Raw genomic sequence first — 26,044 nt, forward strand, 5'->3', positions numbered from 1 at the left:
GGGTTTTCCTGCTTCATGTTTCGTATTTCATTGCACAACTGAAAACCCCTCAACTTTGAAGTGTTTTTAATTTAGAGTTTAGATGATCATAAAATTCATTGATTCCAAGAGGTGGACCTTTGTGAAGAACAGCAAGTATTAGAAAATTACAGTAATTACAGGTAACATTTTAAAAAGTGTTTAATCAATTTACTTGTGTATTTACAACAGTGTTTATATAGCCCATTTTTCCTTCTGTTTTCTGAGTAGTAATACCATAAAAATAAGTTGAAATGAGGACAGCCCACAACTCATTAGGAGATTTAGGAGGGAAGTGTCGTAAGAAATTTAAATAAACAAATTAAGAAGTTGGTTCTTTTCAATGTAAAAGCATTTTTTTTTTTTTTTAAGATTATCTAAACCAAGCCTGCCGGGGTAGTTAAGTTCCGTTAACTGTAGTGGAAATTCTGTACAAGTGTGCAGAAGCAGCCTGTAATATTGTACATCTGCTTTCCCACCTTTGCTGTACTGTTTAGCATTTCATTTCATGCATAAGACCTTTAATTTACGATTTAATACCGTACCATTGAAGACTAGCCATTTGCGGTCTATACGAAGTAGCAGCATCTTTAAAAGAACCTAGCACACTAAAATGTAATAAAGAATTTTGAAGTATTATTCAGTAAGAAGGGGTAGGGCTAATACCTTGCTGAGTAAATGCCCCTTGTTGAAGTGTACATTTGTTACAGCAAGCTGTACAAACAGGGAAGTCTTTAGCCTAACATATGCAGTTAATTCCAACACTGTAACAGTTTTTATTAACAATGGCTGAGATGAATGTCACTAAAATTCACCACTGGCTTTCTGACCCTTTCTCCTCGACCAGATGCTCATCCTGTAATTCTTGTGTTTATTTTCAGATTGCACCTATATCATACGCTACTGTCTGCAGTCTTAAGAGTGAATTTACTGTCTTCTCTAGTCCATCTACTAGGCTGCATTTTCTAAAAACACATACATAAACACAGGCACATACACACAAACAAATAAAATACACTAACTTCAGTTTCTAAGGATTTACAGTACACTGTTTAATGTAAGTAGCATTCAGCTAGTGATACTAGTTACTCTAATCAAAATGTAATGTTGCCACAATTCAAGAGCAGCACAAGCAGAAACAAAAATGGAAATGAGCAAGAATATTTCACCCACCAGAAAGCATATGCAGAGTTAGTGACACACTGACAACCGCAATTGTGGCCTGCTCTCTGGATAGCAGCAGATCAGCAGACAGGTACTAAGCACAAAATTGAGTATTAAAGATTCAAGAAAAAAGTTTAAAACTGCAACACAGGATACAGCTATTAGAAGACTCACTTAGCACAGTGATACTTAAGAAAAGCAACCAACACAAACACACACATAAATCCAAACAAAAAACCACCCAATCATTAATGAATAGTGACAATTCAGTTACTGGATCTGCACTGTCTGTCTGCAAGAATGCTCATTTCACGCATAACATTTACACACCGAAATTAATTGTATATGGTAACTTTTACAAGCAGTTCATAATAGTACAAATTTTATTTTTTAAATTTTACAATTTAAATATATTCAAATTGCATTGGCAGGTACTATACAGAGATCAATAAAAGGATTATTTTTTTCTAAATAGCAATATTTTTTCCCTTTCCCCCTACACTTAATCTTTGACTATTTAACACAAGAGGTATTTCATAATTCTTAAATATCAACGGAATTTTAGTACATTTAAAAATTATCACTTCCATCAGAAATAGGTCATCACCTTTATTTAATACCATTAAAATGCATGCATACGAAGACAGATAAATCAGAAAAAAAGTCTTAATTCAGCAGCCCTTTCTCTACCTCAAAAAAGAGAGGAGCCCCCGTCCATATAAACCCAACAAAAACGGTAGTGTAATATATATACTAGTATCAGCTTCACAGCTTATCATAGGGGGATCTCCAACTATTTCAGCTATAAGCTGAAGAACGAAGCTACAAAAACCAAGACATCGTTAATGTAAAACAGTAATTATTATCAAGGTGGCATCACAAGATCAGAGTCCAATACAGACATTTTGTACCTTGGTGCTGGATAGTGTTACTTGAAGCATCAGCCTAATAGCCGGTTTATTCATAAGGCACGCACTAAAATGAAACAAACAGTAATTAAGTGCTGACAGTGACCTAGTTAGCTACCTAAGGAGCTAGATCGTCCTGTCATTCATTACAGGTTCGTCGGAATCCGACAGGAACGGCTCCGTCCGCCCGGGCTGCGCGGGAGGGCGAGAACAGCGAGCAGCGCCTCCCGCCCGGGCAGCCCGGGGCTCCCGCGCCCCCCGCCGCCGCCCGCCGGGCCCCCCGTCGCCGGCCGCTCCCGCAGCCCCCGCCTCCGAAGCCCTCGGATCTCGGCGAGCTGGGCCCCGGAGAGCGGCGGAGCCGGCGCGGGCAGCGCCAAGGCCGCCTGCCTTCGCCTTCCCCTTCCCCTCCCCCGCGCCGTAGCTCCGGCAGCTCCGCACTGGGATAACGCAGCCTCTGACTCGCTCGCGTCCCCCTTCACCTCCCTCCTCTCCCTCCCCCAACGCGCACACTGATAGAAAGGCTCCTCTCGGCGGCGGGAGGGCGGTGAAATCCTTCGCTCTCCTCCCTCCGCTCTCTGTAACGCGAACGAGCCGCCGCCTTCTGTTCCTCAGCCTTGGCCAAGTCGGCGTTTTGTTGACAGGCTCTGCCGGGCACAAAATGGGGCTGCCGCTTCCATGGGCGCCGCCATTTTGTGAGGAGCTGCCGCGCTAGCTGTAGCCGCAGCCTCAGTAGCGGCGGCAACGGCAGCCCAGGCGCGCCGGAGCGGCGGCCGGGGTCTGTGTAATGGTTGAATAAAATGACCCCCTCTAGGGAATCCCCAGCTGACAGTTACGTAAGGGACCGTGCGCAATTGCTGTGCTTAGCATGGAAACCCACCTAGCCCTGCTACGCAATTTGCCTATCCTCCCCTCTGCCTCCCACTCCCCTTCCACACAGCACCGGGGCGAGGAAAGGGACTCACCTCTGCCGACCGCCCCTCCCGGAGGGGAGACTCCCTGCTTTTAAGGAATTTTAAGGCATGATTAAAAACCACCGCCCTCCTGTGAAGGAAGGTTTAGCTGTGTATGTCTGAAGGAGCGAGTTAGCCCCTCAATCACTTGTTTTAAACCTCTCTCTCTCATATTATCCTGGCTTTGGGAGTCTTGCGCATATTGTTGCTGAAATATCAGAAACTCTGAGTGTCACGGACAGGAGCTGCAGAGCAGGATCTGCTGCAGGTCTCATTTGGGGTGGGGGGGCTGGCTCTTAATGCTACAGTGAATAGACACTATGTGTTTCTTACACTGAAATTCATGCAGCACCACTCCATCCACACAGAGGGGGCAACTTTCAATACGGAGTATTAATCTGAAACTGAGGGGTTTCTCCCCCCCCCCGCCCCCCCCCCCCCCCGAAGTGTGAGCCCAGGGCAAATCTTACCAAGCATCTTACTATATCTCTGTCTCTATGGCTATATACAAGCTGAGACAGCACTCAATTCAAAAGAAAAAAAAAAATTGCTTTGGAAAAAAAATGTTTTATTTCCTGAAGTTAGTACATGGAGTAGAAAGGAATTACAGTTTTTCTTCTTTAAGTGCTCACTTGGGGCCATAATGTGCCATTGATTTTAAAACACAGCTCCTTACTGACTTTAATGAGGAGTTGTGCTTAAAAAAAACCTAAAGGCCCGATCTGGCCTTGGATTTCAATGTATTGTTTGCATGGGGCAAATGTTCCTCCAGAGTCTCAAACTGTTGCACGCGCTCACCTGCGGCTCTGTTTGCTTGCCAGGGAAGGACAAATGCCCACCTGGATCGCCACTTGCTTTACCTGAGGAGCAAAGGTTCAATGCAAGGCGCCGTTCACCACATGGGCCCTTTCTCGTGCCTGTTTACCGCAAGCGGCACCAAGCTCTGTTGTGGTTGGCGTGCAGGTCTTCTCCTGGGCTCCCGTGTGGAAAACATGTCAGGAGACAAGTGTTTACAAACACGGTACACACCATAGGCAGAGGGGAAAGCGGCCTGCAGGGCCACTGTTGGCTACTGCCTGTCCGGGTTGAGGGCCCAGGCCTTCCTCCTTAATTTTATGCTGTATGTTCCATTCATGAATATACAGAGAAACATAGGTGGCTTAGCTTGAGTACAGCAGTCCTAAAGCACTTTGACTACAGGCCATGGTACCTCCAAGAGAAACAAAAAAAAAAGTCTTTATGGAGTGCGCCAGAGCTCAGGCCCCTGCTGGCAAACCTCTCCAGGGCACCCCCGGCTTGGGATAGCGCTCGGCGTTCTCCTGTGGGGAGTTTTGAACACCTCACCTCTCGAAACGAGGGGCTCCCGCTGACGCCCCCGCTCAGCGAGCGGCCCCCCCGCCCCCGCCGTGCCATCCGGGGCGACTTCCTGCCCTTGGAAACACCTCGGGCCCGGGGACTGGGAAAGTTTTTCAAAAGTCCAAATCCACCAGTGCCCCCTTCAGTTGTTGTTTTCTCTCCCCTTGAACTCAGGGCGTTGGGTTTAGTCCAACTGAAAAATTCGGCCCCGCTTTCCAAATCCACCTTTCCTGCCCTTCCCCCCCCACCCGCCGTCAGCCAGCGGAGAGAGGCCGATCGGTGCGAGCCTGGCGAGGGAGGGCCCTTTCCCCGGCCCCTAGCCCCGGAACAACCGGTAGTAGCCGTTTTTTTCCTCCCCTCTTCTCTTTCTCCCTCGCCTCTTTCCGCCCGGCTTTGTGTGAAGTTTGCGGCACATTGCAGATGAGCCCTTAGCGGCGAGAGGAGCCTATTGTTCCCCGCCAGGAACTGCTTGCTGGGGCTGTGCTGGCTTTTGCCTTTAGAGCTGCCTTCTGCAGTACCGGGACCGGCCTCCGGGGTCCGCTGTGTTGCGCTCTCGGCCAGGCAGAAGCACGGCGGCCTCAGATCTTTTTGTCTGAGAGAGAAGAGAAGTGAATCCCGCTGCCGCCGCCACCGCCGCCGCCGCCGCTGCCGTAGCTGTACAGTGTGTGTGTGTGAGAGAGCGAGCGAGGGAGCGAGCGAGGGAGAGGGAGATCGCATGGAGCCGCGGCTGTAACACACACACACTGTCAATACCTCACTCCGGCTCCCCCCCCACCCCACCACAACAGTAACCCAATTCATTGTGTGATCCAGCAGCACCATGTTGAGTCTCATGTGCAGGCTGGATCGGTTGGGTTTGTGGTGCTGAGAGAGGCAGCAGCAGCGGGAGGAGGAATTACTGAGAGGTGCCCCTCTCCCTCCCTGTCTCTTTGCCTGTGTGTTGTGTGGAGACAGGACTCGCAATTACCACACTCTCTGGGCTCCCTTATTCCTTTTAAACTTTTTTTTAAACAAGCCCCTCTCCATGGCTGATCCCCGGCCGAGCACGGGCACCTGGGTCTCTTAAAGACAAGGAGGAGCCGGGGATTGTTGTTGTTGTTGTCGGCCGTTTTTTTTTTTTTAAATTGGATTTTTTTTTTTACGAGAACCTTTTTTAATACAAAAATGGCAAATTCGACGGGTAAAAACCACGCAGACCAGCGGAGAAAGGGACTCGCTTTCCTGGACGAGCTGCGGCAGTTTCACCACAGCAGAGGGTGAGGAAAATGGGGAGATGGAACGGGAGGGGGGGAGGCTTTTAAACCGACCAGATCCAACTTCCAGCCCCTTCCCTGAAGGACACGGCAGCCCCAGCGAGGGGAGAAAAGGGGGCAGAGCTGACAAGTTGTGGTGTTTTGCGTGTATCTCCTTTGGCAGGTCTCCTTTTAAGAAGATCCCCGTGGTGGGTGGGAAGGAGCTGGATCTTCACGCTCTCTACACCAGAGTCACCACTTTAGGCGGATTTGGGAAGGTGAGTGGAAGTTTTAATTTGGGTTTCCCTCCCACTAACCTCTTCCCAAAAGTCTCCTCTGACCCCCGGGGGCGGCGGGGGGAGCCGGGGTGGCCGGGAACCGTCCTATTTAAAGCCGGTTAGAGAAGGTGGGGGGTGGAAGAAGGAAGCGAGCAGACAGGCAGGTTGGTGGCTTGGCCTTGTCGGTGGAGCGATGAAGGGGGATCCGGGGGTACGGCGCACACCCCGCCCGGGCCTCCCCCGCCTCCGCCGGAGCCCCTCGCCCCTGCCCCCCTTCCCCGGGAGAAGGCGAGGAGGGAGCAAGGAGCTCCGGTCGGCGAGAGGCAGTTTGTTTCGCTTGTGGTGGCAGCTCTGTGTGTGTCTCTCTCACAGAGGGAGAGACAGAGAGGAGAGAGTCTGAGTGCAGTTTTAGTGCAACTCAAAATTAGCGGGCATGTTTAACATCGATAATCGGCACGGAGCATGGGCTAGGAAACGATCCTCGCAGCCGGGGGGGGCCGGGCGCTGCCCTCCGACCCCTTCCCGGAGAAAAATAACAAAAGGGGCACCCAAGACGGTGTGTAATCAAATAGCCATCTTTAGGCTTCAAGGCTAGGGACAGAAATGTAGGCCTCAAAAGAAAGGCCTCTCTGTGTCGGTGGATCTGTCTTGGGGGGACCCCCCGGGACGGCGCCCCCGCGCCCCGGAGGCCAGGGGGCGCCCCCGCCAAGACTTCCCTGCATTATTTTAAACTTCTTTGGGTTTTTAACGGACCGCGTTAGGATTTAAAAGGGGGCGACAGAGGGACTCCCGATTGGTTATTGTCCAGGCAGTAAAAACAAAAACAAACAAACCCCAAAACAATACAAACCCTCCCGGCCGCCCCCCTCCCCCCCAAAAGGTATATATTAAAAAACAGAGTAAAATACCGGTGAGAAGCGGGATTATTCCCGAAGGGGAACTACTACTGACTGTCAGTAAAATATATAGTCCTAAATCCCATATACATTCGTGTTTATTTCTTTTTATATATTTATCTATTTGCTTCGTGGCAGCTTGTGGGTTTTTTTGTGATGTTCGCTGTCAACGACATGTTTATGTGTACGTTGTGTATCTCGGCCTGTGTGTTGTTTTTGACAGGTATCAGAGAAGAATCAGTGGGGAGAAATTGTAGAGGAGTTTAACTTTCCCAGAAGTTGTTCTAACGCTGCCTTCGCTTTAAAACAGTATTACTTGCGGTGAGTGCTGTCAAGCTGTTGCAGTAGTATTTCTGAGTGTGGGATTATATTTGGTTTTGAGTGTGTGCAATAATAAAAATACCCTTACTCTTTAAAAATGCTATAAAATAAACCAGAAAGAACTTGTAATTCCTTACTGGTCTGGTGCAGTGATCAGTTAAAGGTAATACTGTTTTGTAGTTATTTTATTTGTATTTTACATCTGCAAGCCTTAAACTTTGAAGGGATCCCGAGTATATAAACAATATGTGTCAGAGCCATTTTTATGGATTGTTTTAGAACGACAGTACTAAAGGACTGTTACTAAGAGATCATGGTATTGTAGTTACAGAAACTTAGCTTAATTTTTTGGAGCACTGAAATGTGTTGGTATATGTAAACTTGTTTACTGCTCGGTGGGGTCAGACACTGAATGAAAATGCATCTGCAGGAAGGTAGACTACTTTGGATAAATTATACTGTTGTCAATTACTAGCAGCATACATTATTTTTTTATTTTAGATTATAAAGAGCTAAATACTTTTTTCTATTACTTAAAAAATAGTAGATATCTGTAGTTTTTAAAAATAAGAGTACATTCCTTGAAATGATACAGGCTATTTTTTGTGATGCAGATTATTTTTAAATGTAGCATGGAGTTCATACTGAATGTTTTAAATTACTGTGTGTGGTACTGTTCAGTTACTAGATGACTTTAAAAAAAAATTAATTTTTACTAACTTTTGGTGATTATTCTTTGTGTGAAAGATTTTAAAATTATTGTGTATATAGTGTTTTTAGAGGCTATATATAGACAATCATATTTTATTTAGAGTAAAGTTTTATGTGCATTGTTAAGGAATGTAATTTTCTGTTTCTGAGCTGTGTAAATTGTATTTTTCATTGCAATTAATGATAATACAGATATGCAATATGCACAAAAGATGTATGGGCTTTTGGACTTCTGTTTTGGTGATCTGGGTACACACAAGCTTCTTCTGTCTCTAGTTTGGCCTTCTGAATTAGGAAATGCAGTAATTGTACAGGTGCACTTTCTATTGGTTGTCCTAGATTGACTTCCAGCTTGAAGCTGTAGAGTTCATAGCACAGTGGAGCAGTTATTGAGTTACAGTGATGTCTGGAAAACCTTAGTCAGCTATCTGTAGTTACTGAATTTTTCTTTTTTTGGTGGTGACATATGATTACTTTAAGATCCAGACTAAGAAAAGAAATTACCATTCTTAACAGCTTTAGCAAAGTTTATGATTACTAGCAGGCCTAGGAATGAATGGGAAGCTCACTTTAGGATGTCTTTCTCTGTTGTTGTGGGTTTTTTGTGTTTGTTTGTTTGTTTTGTTTTTTTTTTCCCCCTCTACTACATAGTATTGAGATAGTGTTGCTGAAGATTTGTCGAATCATAGAAAGCAGTATTTTACTTTTTGAGTTTTCCTGTTGGACCATGTAGTGTGTTACTTCATTAGATTTTATGTATGATTTGCAAAATGATAGTTTTTTTGGGTTTTACCCTTTCCTTTTTATTTCCATTATTTTGTAAGTGTTTCAATGGCCTAACTTTTTGCAGTAGAAGGTTGTATGTCATTTGTGTTTTCATCTGTATTTTGAAAGCATTTATATGCTGTGATGGTTAACACAATTAATGTTAATTTAGCCTTCTAATGACTCTTAATTTTTAATAAGATACTACTTTTTAATTTAGAATCAGATATACAAAAGTGTTATTTTTATTACTAGCATGCTGGTATTGACATTATTTAAAATACAGTTGCTGAAAATATGTGTGAATGATTACATACAAAAAACTGGAAGTTTTTTATTTATTTGGAATTTAGAAAAAAGTTGATAAACAGTTAAGATGAAGGATCCTTTAAAATGTGTTTTATCATAATCGCTGTGATTTACTTAGGCCATTCTGAAATAAACTGTCAAGGTGGTTGTTTTTGGGGTGGATTGGTTTTTAGTGATTGTTTTGTTTTTTTGGTGTTGTGTGTTTTTTTTCTTTTTCCTGGTTTTTCTAAATTACTGCTTTACTCACTGTTGCTTCTCACATAATCTAAGTTTGATGTGAACTGTTTCCCAGCTGACTTCACCTCCTTACATGTACAGTAATAAGACTGTATATACACATGTATCTCTGCTAGGTTAACATGCATTTAGCTTTAACCTAGAAGGTTTTGGGAGGGGAGGATTTGGTTATAGGGAAAGAAAAAAATGCTCTAATGATAAATTTGTAAAAAGGGTCTTGTTTATCTGTGTTAAAGAACATAACCTGAGGTTTCTTGTAGGGCTAGATTTTCATGAACTGCTGAGCAATTACCCTTGGAAAAAAAATGTTCCCCTTGAGTCTCAAGTATGACTGTAATCTTGGCCTCACTATTGTAATGACTTTGCAAACAAAGCCAAACAGATTGAGGCCTATCAACTTTTATATGATTTTTTTTTTTTATCCAATTGTATGTTGTGTGTCCTGTAAAGTGAGGGATCTGCATGGCAGATGGGACCCTGTTGAATTCAGAGGGATTCAGTGGTGTGCACCTACATGAATACATTTGCAGATTTGGATTCATGATTGTTTGTGATGAAAGTTGCTTCTTTCTATGAAACATCTGGCATACCATGTTTGCTGAGATAAGATCTCAGGCTACAAGGACCACTTGCTCATTTTGCTGTGTTATCTCTAATAATGCTGTCATTTTGACTTAGAATTACTGTGTAAATAATTTAGAAAGTTGAATTATTTGTGTGGCATCGGTAGTCCTGTTGACTTCATCAAACCAAGTATTTTGCAAAACCATCATTGGATTATGGTTTTTCTAGGCAGTTGTGAGGTGTGGTTTTTTTCTTCAAATAACTTTTTGATTTTGACTGTTGTGGAATTTTGCTGGGTGTCTTTGGGAATGTACATTAGGCTTCATTAAAGATGTGAATTGTTTAAACTTCTGAAACAGTTCTGATAGGCTTTATGATAGGTGATATTTGAATACATGACAGACAATCCTATCTACCCTTCTCCCTTGCACTGCCCTCTCTTTTCTCTCTCTGGAAAAAGTTATTTATAATAGAGAAAGTCTGAACCATTCAGACTTCGTGCCTGTGTTGCTTTGAGCTGTCTGACAGGTGAAGTAATTTATGCACTGTGGTTCTTAGTGAGCAGTCAAAAGCCACAGTGCCGATAACCATTGATAGACTGTACTTGTTAATGTAGTTCTGTAAGTCTCTACAGCATCAGAGAATGTAATTCCCTTGGATGTAGTGCAAATTAGATGTTTCATCTCAATTGAGGTGAATTAGTAAAGCATTTTCTAAATGCTTCTCTAAAGATTATTTTATAATGTTAATGAAGATATTTTAATATGGGGTAATAAATGTAAACATCAGTAATGTGGGCATGCTTTTACGCTTTTGTTAGTTGGTAAACATACAGTAGGTGAAAAGAAAGCTAACATGAAATATAGCCTGGTTTTTATGATACTGGTTGATTAGGTTAGAGTCCTACAAACAATAGGGCTGATGTGACCTCATATGTTAGTGTAAGGTTCTGTTGGTTTTCATGTGAGCGTAAGCGATACATTTGTTTCTGTTGTGAGTCTCCATCTATTCTTGGGGAATGAGAGACCTTGTAAACTAAATGTGCAAATAAAGTATGCCTAACTGAATTAAAAATCAGTTTGCCTTTAAAAGGTATTTATCTGCATTAAGGGAAATTATGTGAAAGGACTAAATGTAAGGTAAAACAAGTTTAAGTCTCAGTTCTGCAGAGAATTTCTGAAAGGTGGGAAGCAGGTGTGTGTTGTAAGCTTCTGGTAAAGGCCGCAGAAATGAGTTAATACTAGTTAAAGGTGAATAAGAATTTGCTGTTGTAAATATTGAGGAGGTAAGGGGAAGTCAAGTAGAGAGGAAAGAGGTCAGTTCATAAACGATAAGTTGCATAAAGTTATTATAAAGACAAGCCATTATGCTGAATTTCCTGAAATTCCATATATAAGTAGGATGAAAAAATGTGAGCAGTTAAAAATCAGGACCATATGAAATAGTTATTGACAACAAATAGAGGGGTTCTTGAAAGAGCTGAAGATATTTTTGAGTTATTTGATCTTCAAGATGCCACTAAGAAGCTGAATAATATTACTCATTTCTTTTTTTTTAAAAAAAAGGTGGGGGGGAGGAAAAAAAAGCATGAGCTGAAGAACTAGATAAATTTAAGGGATTCTGTTCCTAGTAAAATAATGGCAGAAATATTAGGGAAACAATAGTAAGCAGTCTGGAATTTTCCAAGTAAAATTACTTTAAAAGAGTTTTCTTTGTTATTCTTGCTCAGTGTTTAAAATTAGGACCTGATACTGCAGCAGCGTCTGCACACAGATCAGTCAGTATGGAGAAGTACAGGACTGGCTTGCTGGCTTGCTTGCCAGATCTGATAGCAGGTTCAAGGCCCCAGTGGATGAAGAGAAAGTTGTAGCTGTAGTAAGATTTTACATATTCTCTAAAATTCAAATACATCTCAAAATCTCTCATTGACAAATTATTTATGTATATGGATAGTCATCTGAATGAAAAATTGGTTGAAGGACCATAAACAAAAATAGAGCGAAGTATAAAGAATAGATTTGGTGAGTCACAGCTGTTTTAGGTGCTAAAAGAATAACATCAGTGCTTATATATGCACGTAGTAATATAAGTTTAGCCATTTCAGGCATATTTAGTGTCTGGATTGATTAACTTTACAGGAAGGTGAATAGTACACTTGCAACATTAGCTGACAACAGTAGTGGGAAGAGTTAAGCACAAGTCAGGACAGAAAAGAAGGTTATCTAAAGAAATTGGGCACATTGTTGGAGAATACAAACAAGATTTAGTTTCGAAAATGCAAGCTAAAACAGTTGAGGGATAGTAATCCAAAACAGGTATTCATTGTGAGGGAATAACCTGGAAAGCAGTATTGTTGAAAAAGGGATAGGAGTGCTACCATGGGCCTGATAATCCTGTCAGTTGTGTGCACCCAACTCCCTTTCATATGAAAGGGATTTGTGCATGCTTCTGTCAGGAAGAACAGGCCCAAATTTGCAATATGATATATAGACTTTGTAAAAATCGGAATGAGTTTAGGTTGCATCCACAGAAGCACTGAACAAATGGGAGATGAGTTTTTGTATGAGATTGTGTGATGGTGTTTGGAGTACTGTTTTACTTTAGAGCCTTTACAACAGGTGGGGCAACTTAACAGAAGCTTAGAGAAGAGCAACAAAATGTTAGGAAGGCTGAAGGGACTAATTGATTTAAAAAAAGATTTGAGAAATAAATATGTTTTGCTTGGCTAAATTAACATTTTGGGTGAGAAGGGGAAATGGTATCTTACAAGCATTTTGAAGGGCCTAAATACTTATAAGGGAGATAATTTTAAGTAAAATAAGAGGCTGTGTTAATGTGTAAGCTGAGATGAAACCGAGGGAGAAAATTCAGAGCAGATAGCAGCACAAAAACCCCTAAGATATACTTGTATACCTTCTGAATAGTATGCCAAGCGGAGTAGGGGGGAAAACCACACCATCGGTCATTCAGATCTAGCCTGGTCAGGATGCTAATACATGTGCAACAGGTAATGAGCCAGGACTGGCAGAGAAATGGACCAGATGACCTTACAGGTTCTGTCCATCCTTGAATAACACTATAAAAAAGGCTTTCATCTTACATAGCTACAGATTTTTATTGCATCACTACAGACTTCACCTGCAGAATCTGTTGCGTTTAATTTTGTCACAAATCCTGCAGTCATTGGCAAGACAGGAAACAAATATATGGATGACATTTTTATGATTTCTTTTTAAAATTATTTTTCCCCCCTCAAGATAAGAATTGTAATGCGTGTTTCAGTCAGATGTCAGAGGCCTTACTTTTAAGTCTGAAGTGAATATTTTACATAGTTGGAGGGGGAATTTTGTTTTAGTTGTACTATAATCATACAGTCAACATATTCACAATCAAGACTAGTTACTGTTTATGCTATAAAGCTTTATTTAGGGGAATTAAATATTTTGGTTGTTAAATATATTAGAATGTCTCTCAATAGAGGTTACTTATTTGGATGGATGTTGTCTTGTCAGAGTTGCTGGGAATCTGCTCAAAAGAAAATAGAACTTTTATAATACAAGATTTGCATTAGGCCTCTTCTGAGGAGAGCAAGCAGCAGGTGAAAGGAAACATAGCTACCTTAAAATTGCTCTTTCTTAGTGACTAACATCACAACAGAACTCTATGCAGATGAGTTTGGCCTCTATCAAAGTTTATGAGCTTTTCCTTCAGAGGATAAACTCCTCTTCACTGCTGAAAAATGTAGTGAAAAATTAGTGCAATGAATGGTAACATATTTTCTCTTCCTGATTATTTTTCTGCAAGCTTTTTGTTAGAAATTACATAAATCACTGCAACTAAGCTGAAATATATAGGTTTATTTGGGGAGGGGTGAATGTTGATCTTCAGTTTTAATACAGAATTCTGATTGTTTAATTTGAAAGCTTATCTAGACAGATGTCAGAACTAATAACCTACAAAGAGCAAGTTTCTGGCAACACTATAGTAACTGTGGTGACTTTTAGGACCCCCTGAATCTTCTAATAATTGGTGGAAAGTTTTTATGTTAAGACCCTTTTCTAATATTTAACTGAAACAGTATAAAATGAATTTATGCTTTAAAATTATTAATAGCTGTGGTAACGTCTTAGGTTTGAACAAATAGTAAGGACATTACAACAAGATCAAGAATGCATATGGAATGCAAGGATATTGCTTCTTTCCTTGTGAAATGGAATAAGTCTGGGCTACGAAAAGGGTTTTTTTTATTTATTTTAGAGCTAGTAGGCTTTAATTAGCTTGTTTATTTGCAGTTAAACCTCAATAGATAAGACTTTCATACTGTTTTTTTTTTCTTTCTTAACCCCTTCCCCACTTTCCCCAGTAATGAAATAGAGAAGTATAATGTGTTACGTTTTACAGATGAGGTACTAGAAGTACACACAGGTTCAGACCGTTACTTTGAGAGCGCATGTCAAATAGGAATGAAATCCAAATACAGTAAAGCCTTTTTTTAAATAATGCTAGAATCCAGTTCTGACAGACAAATTTCTTCCTGAGCTGTAGTTAAACCATTCATAAAAGGGGGCTACTATTATTTACTATCTTCTAAAATTCCTCTTTCATCAATAGCTGAGGAAGCACTGTTTGAAAAATAAACCAGGATAAAGTTATGTTCTGTGAATTGGAAAACTGAAAACTAAGTATGTAACAGATTATGAGAGTGGATTGTTTGTGTTTTGTTTTGCTGTGTTTTGTTTTAAAATGCTTGTTCAGAGTGTCAGAGTGGTGTCTTGCAGCTTAAATGGGACTAGTTGGAGTAACTATAGTACCAGTCCACGTTATTAGAAGACATACAGTTCATAGAGGGAGTTGGGTATAGGCCAGAGATCTCATCACATGATCCTATTTCTGGTTATCAGTCTGATAAATATTTATTCTGTGGCCTTAGTTAAATCATTTGCCATCTTTTTATTCATATTTATAAAGTGGGTATACTGATGTTTGTTTACCTATCTCACAAAGAAGTGTGAGACTGTAAGCTCTTTAATGCAGGGATTGTGTCTCTTCGTGCTTCTATGTCATATCTTAAATATTTGAAAATGAATATAAATTAGGAATATATGAGGAAAATAAAACTATTCATAAGCTTGTTTGCCCTCTGCAGTGGTGAGAAGCAGAAAATATAGCATAGATGAGAGGAAGAACAATCTTTATTCCTTATGGAATAAATAAACTTGGGATACCTAAGCAGAGAAATATTGGAATGGTTGAAAGAAAGAAGCTTATCTTAAGGAAGGATAATAAAACAGCAAGATGGTACCCAGAATAGTGAGCTTAGGCTTTGCCTGAGGTACTAGATTAGTGAGGTAGGTATCAGATCTAAAATACAGTCTCCTTGGAGCAAAGAGTTCAAGTCTAAGCAGACCTGAATTAGATTTTCAGCAACAAGGTAGTGACACTGAGTTCTCTACTTTTTGTTTTCCTATCTTTAAACTGAATGTGCATGCATTTATTTTAACTCCAGATAAATTGTAGCAAGCCAGCTATGCTGCAAGAGGGATTGTATACTGTTATAATAGAGCAGAGTTCTTTTGAATGATGCACTGGAGCATGTTTGTCTGTAAGAGTGAACTGTGTTCATACTATTTTCCTTTTTTATTGGTGTGGGAGGGGCAAGTGTTCTGCTTAGTAGTCTTTTAGAATAATTTACAGTGTTACTTGTCAATCCATAGCTGCCTAAAATACATAAAAATCCTGTACAGAAAGGTGATTGTTCTGATTCAGAGAGACCTTTTCTCTCAAATGTTTGCTGGACTTTTCATATGTTTGTTTGCTGAAGTTTAGATGGGTCATACTTATGCCTGCCTGCATTTCTCCATTGTTACGTGCTGTGACGTCTCCTGGTTGGCCTCTGCCTCCCAGTCCAAAGGTTGCTATGCTTCCATGATAATCCATGTGTAGAGATTCTCAGCTCTGTAAATCACTAAATCATATGACTAACTTTGAGTAGCTCTGTTAAAGTTCTTGGGAGAAGTGCTATAACAACATCTATTATTGGGATGTAATGTGTTGGGGTAACTTCTCGTTTGGGATACATTCCAGGGGCTTAATTAAGCTAAATGAGAATAGTTTACTTTGGGAGTAAATCTAGCGTGTTCTGAGTATGTTAACAACGATTATGGCATAGGATAAGTGTAGAACTCTGTGTGTGTGGCTTTTTTTAAAAGTGTATTTGTATTAAAAGAAAAATTGTGGAAATAAACTTAGGAACAGTTCTTCCCTTATGTGGTATTTTGCTCAGGAGTATCCGGATTCTAGTGACCGCGATTAAATGATGTAGAATCCAGGCAATGGCAAGGTAAACAGTGCCATGTTACAGAATTCACATATGTCCTATGTAATTCTGGGGAGGAGAGTAGAGCTTTGAAACACTGGAGTTTACAGAGCTCTTTCCTGGACACTTTTCTCCCCATAATACCATCTATGAAAACCTAGGAAAATTCACGTTTCTAACAGTATATGTTCATATAATGCTACAGTTGCACAGTAAATACCTGAAAAAATCAGGAATGACCTCATTTATGTATGAATGTGCAACCTTAACTTTGTCTCTAGAGAATATTCTTCATAACAGAGCCTTGTGCTCTCTGTGGTAAATGGGAATAAATTCCATGGCAGTATTAATCTGTTGTATCACTGTGAGATACCTTTTTTCCCCCTCATATATATACATGTAGTTCTGACTCATCATTCAACATGGTAATTGATTAATCTCAATATTAGTTATTTCTAAGGAGGTTTTGAGTGTCCTTTCTGGGCATCCTTTCCCCACTATCTTGGCTTCCATGGTGTTACCCACATTTCCTTTGCTTGTGGGCTGAGGAGGATTCATTGTTGCAATACTGCTTACCCTGGCTGCCTAGCTTACAGGTCTTTTTGTCTTTCATTCTCTGCTAATCATCATCTTCTCAATCTTTGACTACAAGCTGGAATTCATCTTCTGTTCTTTGACCCCTTGATATCTGTACCCATTGAGTGCACATGGAATATTTGCTGTAATCAAATGAATTCCTAATTGTAAAGAAAACTGAAGGAAAGAAAAGGTATATGCAGGTAAAAGGGCAAGAGGACATAGCACTAAATGTCAGGTGCCTAGCAACAGTAAAATACTGAATTTTACAGCAAAACTATAATAGATTCTATGGTACCTGGAAAAAAAATTTCTGCAGCTGTGGACATGCAGAATTCACAGGATACAGACGAATATCTAAGCGGTATTTCGCATACCTGAAAAATGTGCTTTCAGGTACTCTGCAGACCCACTCAGGCGTTGCAGCATTGGTGTGCATTTTGCTTGTTCTTCCAAGGTCATCTTTGTAACTCTAAGGTATAGAAATACATTTTTTTTTTAAGTGAAAATTTTGTTTCTGAGCACAATTATGTGCAAAGGCTGACCCCTATAGTGAATTATTGTGTTTAATCGGATTTGAAGAATATACAGGGCCCTAACTACCATACAGCTTGGAATACTTTGAAACATTTAAAAAAAAATACTAGGAGTACTTTATTTCCTTCAAACTTAGCTCAGCTTGTTATCCTGTTTAATGCCATGTACTTCTCTGTTTATATAACATGAAGTTATTTATTAGAAGGATATTATGTTAGTCAATGCATATGGAATCATAGTATAAGTGTAAAAGGTTAGAAAATCAAAATACAATACTTGGTGACAATGACTTCATCACGTTTAGTATTGTTTCATTAATATGTCCTATAGTCAATATGCTGTTATTACTGAAATATAGTTACATTCCTAGAAAGGTGGTTTTTGTCATAGATGAATACAAGATTTTTTTCTGTTTAGATCTTTATATCACCAGTACACAAACCCCATTTTTCTGTAGTAGCTTTCATTCTCCTAATAAGTAGTTTAATTGTATTTTAAACAGAGTTAGTCCAGCTGTTGAAGAAAGTGCTTCTTAAGAAAGATCGAAGACAAAAGTGACTTAAAAATAATCTACTGTTCTGCACGTAACTGTAAACAAACACCTAGCTTCCCTAAATGTACTGATATATTTCTATATGGATATTTGTGTGCAGTGCAGTTTAAAATTATGATTGTCCATAAATTTATGTGTCTGGTAGAAAGCAAAAATATTCTGGTTTATGGTGACTTGGTGCTTCTGTAGGTCTGCTGTAAGAGCGGTGTTTGTAGACTTTTGCCCACGTGGAATTCTTTCTAGATCTGCTTAGGGAGAATCTCTTCAGAGCTGGGCTGAAATTGGTGGCATCCTGTGTCAGTCCTGCATGTCAGATGGGTAAGATCTGGACTATGTATATTAGCACAAAATGTGCCTGCTCTAGCAAGGAAAGAAACTAAAAAAGTGAAGTCAATAAAGTTATATTCAAAACTTAAGATACTGAAATTGGTGTAAACAGTATTAGTTTCTTTAGTTGTCCTCAGGAGGTCTTTGCATGTAAGCAAAAGTTGTAGACTCAAGGTTTGGTGGTTGTTTTCTTTTTAAAGAGTTTATGAAAGCAACAGTATTTGGTTTTTATATGAGTAAATTAATTTAAGCTTGCTTTTTGCGGGGGTGAGGAGGCTGCTTGGTGATCTGGCTAGGTAAGGAAAACATAAAGCTGTTACCATTATTTCTTGTTTTCAGAAACTTATCAAAGAATTTACTTATTTTTATTATAATTTCATTAGTATAGTGTGATCTGTAGTATTGCTGACTTAGAGTACTTACAACATCAAAATAAATATGATTAAAACCTTTTTTATATTGTGGAAATAATGATGGAAAGTTATAGTGAAGTAAACGCAACATAAATATGATCACATACCATATAACATACAGAGACAATATAAATGTACAGGATTGTTGATCTGATTGCCTTACTAGATGGAACTTTAAAGGGTGCATTGTACAGGATACTGCTGTAGAAGGCCACCAGGTGGAAGTGACTCTCAGGGCTGTATCTTTTTCCTCAAAGCTTTTTCTGTTCAGATGGTATGCGTTTGCTATGGTTTGTGGCTTCAGAGACATGATGTATTTCTTGACTTGGCAGTTGCCTATTGGGAAGACGCACATCTCCTGACCAGGCAGCCAGCTGATCCAAATGTGCAGCTTGAAGGCTTTAAGGTACATGTGTGCTGCTAGGTTGCTGGCCTGGCAGAAGACACCTGTACTCCGAGTAGTCAGCTACCCAGCTGGGAGGCACACGCTAACTCTGCCTCCAGTTGGGCCAAATAACACAGGCTGCTTCCTAATCACCTGTAGGCCAAAGAGGAGGCAAGACAAGGCGTTTGGAGATATTTTAATGAGAGGGGGAGAGAAGACAGTTTGAGCATAGGTAGTTGAATTGCAAAGGGAAGCAATGTGAATATAGTGAGCTGGGTGCATTCATGCATTGGGTGAGGAGGCAGGAATGTGGGAATGTTGGTGGAGAGAACACTGTTTGGAAGGGCGGATGGGGTAGATAGATACTGTAGAAGGAAAAGGAGGGGTTATGTAATCAAATGCTGATAAGTTAGTCTTTAATGGCCGACTCCCTCATTTAAATTGGTCACTGGATATTAATTGACTTGTGGCCCAGATGCTGGGTCACTACTGAGTGAAGGCTGTCATTATTTGTAAAGTGCTGAGTGGTCTCTGACTTGAGTTGCACCATCTGCTTTCTGCAGAGAGGTTCTGATTTACTGGTACAAACCTTCTAGTGGTTCTTCTGCATCTTTGCTTGCACTACCAGTGCTGAATGAACAGAACTAATTTCTGTTCTGTTAGCTTATATTTTTCATTAGCACTGAATTTACCATTTTCATTTTGGTTTAAAAAAAATCTGTCATCATGACAATTACTGTTACTTTTATCCTTATATATTAAAATATCATTAAGGCATAAAATCGCATGTAATCAAGTAAAGGATTTTATCTCTTCCTTGAAGAGCTTGCAGGGAGAAAGATCTCATCTTGGAAAATATTTCTTCATGAACATTGCTGCACTTAAAGCTAAGAAGGATACAGTTGTGGAACAGTAACGGTTTCGTCAAATGCTGTTGTCGCTTTGAGAAAATTAATAACATTTATGAATACTTTATTTTGTATGTTGATTATATAAGAAATGCATAAATTTTATTATGTATGTATGTGTATATAGCATATACAAGACTGGATGTCAGCTTAAGTTTGGAATAGGTTGCATGGGCTTTCTGTCCCACCTCTAATATTACATGTATGTTAAGAATGAATTTTCAACAAGAGAGGAAAAGATCTAATGGAGCAAACTTTCAAAAATTCTAAGAAATTTTTTTTGCACTTACAAACACAAAGATTTAGAGACCAAGTTTGGATCTTATGGGTGGAAGCGGGTGCAAAGTACTGTTTCTTTTTGACAGTTCTTCATCATATGTGATATGAAACTGTTGCTTGTCCTGGGCCTTAGAGTTGTGTAATTTGGAAGAGAACTTTTAAACTCAGCCTGCTCTAAGCAGAGTGTATAAAATGGCTGCCGTTTAAAACTACTCCAAGTTATGGAATGTAAGTTGTTCTCATCAAAACAGTTAGTGGGCAGAGGGCAGGTGAATTAGTCAAAGATGTGGGCTAACTATATTTTTCATGCAACTCTGCAATTTCTACAATGTAACACAGATATTATCATACAGCTACATAGTTTCTGTTTCTGCTATGACTGGAATGATTTTTGCTATTAAATAATTTTCTCTCCCTCTTTTTTTTTTAACAGAAAGATAATGTGTTTAACAATAGTGCTTATTGCCACTCTTTTAAGCTGTCAGCCACACTGATGTCTCCAGAGAATAAAACCACATTATTTAAAACATTATTTCTCTACCTCTTGCCCTACCTCAGTACATAGAGGAGAGTGGAAAAAGAGCATAGGTCATCATTCTTTCTTGCCTATGTACATCAGAAATTATTGCTGTTATCTTACGTAGCAGCTTGTGGTATCCTTTTTCAAGCAGACAATCCTGCTGTCCCCTTGAGTGGCTGCTGTGCTGCTGGTGTTGCCCCCCAGTAGTGATATCAGCTCTGCTTTTAGGGTTTTGGTGGCGGTGAGGGCTTGTTTTGTTTTTTTAATTGTAGAGATCTGCTTTCATGGAGACATGCATCAGGGTTCCACTGACTACATTAGCTGCAGAGAGGCAAGCTAGCACATTCTAGTCTTGAATTGTCTAGTTCTGTTGTTGGTTTATTTATTTGTTTATTTTTAATAGATCAAGTTTGGTAAGTTATTCATATTGCCTTATGGTTGATTTTCTGAAAAGAGTGGGGATTTTTGTTTGCCTTCCTTTTAAATGTCTGGAGGTTGTCAAGCATACCCAGGGAAGTCCCATTATAGACTAAGCAGGAAGAACACAGAGAATATAGGGGAAAAGACTCCACATTTCGGCAAGTATTCATGCCTGATTTCTTTTCCCCCTCCTGCCCTTTTTAACTAGTTTTTACTACAGTAGATCAAGTCTGGTAATTTTCAGGGCTTAACAGTTGTGTTGTCTTCTTGGAAGTTATTTACAGATGGGGATAAATAGGGTTTTTGGCGAGTGCTTAAAATGGAGCAGCATTTTAATGAGAGTGATCAAATTAGTAAAAACTTCAGAAGGTCTTAGAGTAGTATGTGTGTGGATACTAAATGAGGAAGAGAGAGAAAGATCAGAGGATCTTAGTTTTAAAATGAAGGTACATAATGATGAAAGAGGTTGTTATTTTTGTGGTACTTTCAAGAAAGCTGAGTAGGGATGTTTTGCCAGGAGTGGTGCTAGGACAGGAGAGCTTTCGTAGTCACAGGTTGTCATGTAGAATGTTTATGTGTATATAGATTTTATATGCAAAAAACATAATTGAAAGAACATTATGCATTGCTGATCAAGGAGGCAACGATAGACAGATTAATGCAGTATGGAAAGTAAAATGGCAGAGTTCATCAGAGGATGATACCAAAAGTTACAAGTGTTGAGACAGGTAGAGTGGAGTAGAGTGAGTGCAGAAGAGACTGAATTATGCTTGAAAACATTTCCCTTGACCAAGAGACATTCTTGTGTAATCAAGACACATAATCAAACAAAATTATGATAGTACCATGAGGATATTTGGTGACAAGAGTACAAATAGCATGGAGTTAATAATAATGACACAGGAGATGTATGGCTGATTATGAGCAATATAAAATTGACAGTTAAGGTTGAAAATAGGGTGCAAGAAAGCAGGTGTAAAATGCTTCATGATTAGGAAATTTTGTAACATATGATCATTAAGGGAACAAGAGAATCCTTAGTACAGATTTGGACCTTTTGTCAGAGAGGGAATGGAGAGGCATTTGAAAACAAATACTGTTAGATTAGAGTCTGCTAAGGGTCAAATCCTTGATAGGTTAATATCTCTTACAGTGGGAACTGAAATGCCTAAAAAGATGATGATAAATTCCAGGAGACATCCAGTTGGATATTTGAGGCATTATTTATGTAATGTTTTGTATTTATTTCCTTGCAACCAACTTGGTTGGGTTTTTTGGGTGTTTTGTGGTGTGTTTTTTGTTTTGTTTTTTTTTTTAAAGTCATTCAAACGGTATTTAAAAAAAAATCTGTCAGAATGTACCAGTTAGAGTTCCTGTTTGTTCTTTTTACTTTTAAGCGTAATGTATTGCTGTTATGGAGCTCTCTTAAATTTTAAGTGCTGATCAGTTCAGAGACCAGAACTGTGGTGCCTGGCAATAATCTAGCTCCTGCTACATGAGGCAAGAACATCTTCCCTTAGAGGAAGGAAATCTCATGGAAGTATGTTTCTGCAAGATCATGCCAATGAACAACAGTAGTTACTTGCTGGATGTGACTGACATCGTTGCTTTACTATTTTTCCCTTTGTGTCTCAATCTTCATGCATCTTTGTGTGCACTCATGTTCAAATGTTAATGTGGATGTTAATTGAGGAGTCAAAGAACACACAGACTCCAACATAAACAAACAAAAGAGAGAGAGAGAAATAAATGTTGATATAAGTGTGAAATGAGATCATCTGTAGGACTGATTTTTCTATCTTAACCTTTGTCTAAAAAAATAGATAGGTATGCTTTTTATTAGTAACACTTAAGTTACTGAGCAAGTGGCATCTTTCTGAGCAAGTGGTTGATCTTCCACCACTTTTTCATGTACTGTTTAGTGCTTCAGAATTATAAAACTGGTTCTCAGCCGTGAACTACCTCTTGGGATATCCTCTCTGGCACCCTACTTTTCTTAATAATCAAGTTTGAAACGCAGTCTATGGGTGGGGTCGCATTATATTCCATTTCCAGTTGCATATACTTTGACCTGTAATTGGGAGGTTATCGATGGAGAAACACAGCGCTGAGTCTGAACTGATACAGTTACCTAACTAAAAGTTTGAGAACTGCTACCACAAGTGTTTCTTACTTTTATGGTAAAACAGATGTATCTTAATCTTAGAAAATATTACATATTCATACTCAGTAATGCAATTCAGTATGTGAAATTGACCTTCCCTACGCTTGGCAAAATCTTTTGGTAAGAACACCTTACAAAGGGTGTCTGGTTGAAAGGGTGTTTATTTTCATGTACTGTAGTTCTCACCCTGAAGATTGCAGGTTTGTTTTCAATTTAACAAAAATTTATAACAAGTGTTTGTTGACTTGAAAATGTATTGTTGGAGTTGTATTTTGTAGTTGTATAGCAAGTGTAATATTTCATACCTAAGAAATTTGATTGAATTAAAGATTTTTTTTTTTGAAAGTTTTTTACTGAAAAAGAAACGATGGCAGTGGAAGACTACTTTAGCAGTGGAAGAACTTCATTGTGGGCTAGCTGGCACTAGGTGTTTTGTGTCTGTGAGCCTCTATCTTAGAAAGTATGGATCCACAAAACTTTTTTCTCGCAAAGGAACGGTTTCTCGGCTTGGAATAGGAATTTTTAGTATCTCCTGTCTCATTATGTTAGAGTGTTTTGGAAGTTTAGATTATAATTAGGAATGTCCTTTGTTCATGGTAGTAGTTGTATTTTTGTGTGGATAAATTAAAACTTAAATGCCAGTGTCCCGATGAATCAGGGATACAGTTATCACCAAATTTTAGTAGGCAGTTTTCCTCTAACCTTTCTTAAGCTTGTCCTTCTCAATCTCTTGTTTCTGCATTTTTATGTTTGAGGCTGCCCCAATTATGTAGGGTTTTTTACCTATTTGTAAACTTCCCTGAGAGGTATTAGTCTATATGTATTTAGTCCCTTATTTCAGCACTGGAGTAAGCAGTACTTTTATACATACAAAAAGGTAAGTAAATCTACTTTTCTTTTACCATTCTAAAAATGATTGATTTACTGCAACATTAAGATCAATCAGTTTTAGGCTTTACCTTACATAGTGATCTCAAAAATAAGTAAGTTGCTTCACCTTTAGTTAGAGTGGCTCACTCTTGGCCTGATTTTAATACTGTATGTTGCTCATGAACACAAGGAATCAGTTGCCTTCCTGCAGAGGTAGTGAAGAGGCTACTTTAGTACTTTTTAATCAGACACCATAAGGACAGTAGAAGTGTCAAATTTATAGCTAGTATAAAGCTGATGATGTCTACATATCACTTGAATGGAAGAGTAGGGAGGAATTATAATTAAGCTTCTATGTAGTGATGTTTTACTTGTCACTTGAAGACTGGTAGTGTGTGTGTTTGCCTTTTGTCTCAAGCAGGTGAATAATGCTACTTCCTGTAGATTTTTAAATTAGGGATGTTCTCTGAGTGGGACGATGAATGGTGCCAGGGTTCCCTGGTTTCAGAAGAAGTTTTCAGTGTGTTGCATTTTATGTAAGGTGTGTGGTCTAGTAAATCTACTTGATAGCAATTTGATTAATCCAAAATGTGCTTATGTTGCTATTGTACATTTGAGAACCACCCTACATACTGAATATACACTATATAAAACAGATTTAATTCTGGTAAAGAAATAGTTCTGAATATGCATTTACTACAAAACATTATGTATGTAATAAGATTTTACAACATGTACTTTTTAGGTCAAATAGTATTTGTAGAAAGTAAATATATTTTAAAGATAGGCATTGTGTTGAAATAATAAAAACATCTCTGAAGTGAATCATATATTTAAATGTATTATTATTTGCAGATTATGGTTAGCATAATAGAATTTTACGGTAGTACAATTTTGGTAAGAGTGGCTTTTACTGTGATGTTCTTTGTAAAATGGGTTGGAGGGAGAATATTCGTATTGGCTTTTAAAGAAAACCCTTAAACTCTGGAAAAATTTGGAACAATTCATTTATCTACAGTTAAAATAATCTGTTTTAACCAAGAATAATTTTCCTGTGTTCCAAAAATGTCAGAAGCACTTACTTGAGGGACAATTTGTATAATTACTCAAAATTAAAAGGATAAGGATTCTTGTTCTGGGTTTTTGCTTTAATTATTTATGGTTGTGGACAGAGGTAAGTTGTCTTACATTTAACGTAGTAGAAAAGCTGCTAACAGTTCCTTACTTACCTCTTCCGTTACGGTAATTTCAGACTTTTTTTTTATTTCGAGAAGTACTTTTGGCTGTAGCAGGCTACTGCAGTTTGGCAAGGTCAAGGCCCTGTAGTTGGAGAAGTGCCTTCCGTTCATCCCATTGTTACATTCTGATTTGTCTGAGTTTTAGGTAGTTAAAATTGTCTTTCCATTTCTCTCTCCTTTATTTGCATTCTTCAGATTAATTTGACAGCATGTCAGAATGATAACTAAATATGAATGGCACCTACGCCACTGTCAAAAGAGCAAGGAGTAACATGCTGTAGCCAGGATGATACGTAAGTTCTTTTTGGGATTCAGGAGTAGTGAGGAAAGAACAGTTTGGTCTTTCTGAAGACCCTCCTGTTTTGAAATTTTTGCAGTTGTGCCAGTTTCCCCTTTTCCTTTTAAAACACAGGAAACTGAACAAATACAGCAGAAGTTTCCTACCTTTTGACAAGTGGTAGGAGGAAGTTAGCTTCTATCTTCCCTAACTCATCGTGTGATACTAAGAGCTCACGACCCTTGTCTGGGATGATTACTTTCTACCTCTTAAGCTCTAGTACTGTTGGACTATTGGAAAAATTGGTAATGCATTGCTTTTGTAATTTTCTCATTTCTTTTTAGGACATAAGATTTAATAGGAGTTAGTATTTAAAGCAAAGAAACACCACCACCACCCCAAACCTACAGAATTTAGGAGATGTCAGACTTATTTACCTGATCTGGTGTTTAGATGTTTTCTTAAAATGACCCAAGGCTTTCTCCACAGTTCGTAGACATGCACTGAGTTGATGGTGGATATATAAAGGGGTAGTAATAGGGGACCGCTCAT

The 26,044-nt window shown here is 39.2% G+C and overlaps 1 protein-coding gene across 1 annotated transcript in view; it reads left to right on the forward strand.

The window, feature by feature from the left end:
- Positions 1-5,560: 5,560 nt before the first annotated feature.
- ARID2 (AT-rich interaction domain 2) overlaps positions 5,561-26,044 on the forward strand; it is a 103,906-nt gene continuing 83,422 nt past the window's right edge. The window contains exons 1-3 of the mRNA XM_059816163.1: positions 5,561-5,652; positions 5,813-5,906; positions 7,026-7,123. Coding sequence (XP_059672146.1) covers positions 5,561-5,652; positions 5,813-5,906; positions 7,026-7,123 — 284 coding nt within the window. The remainder of the gene's footprint in view (positions 5,653-5,812; positions 5,907-7,025; positions 7,124-26,044) is intronic.

This window comes from Gavia stellata, chromosome 4 (genome assembly GCF_030936135.1).
Source record: "Gavia stellata isolate bGavSte3 chromosome 4, bGavSte3.hap2, whole genome shotgun sequence".
Taxonomy (NCBI): domain Eukaryota; kingdom Metazoa; phylum Chordata; class Aves; order Gaviiformes; family Gaviidae; genus Gavia; species Gavia stellata.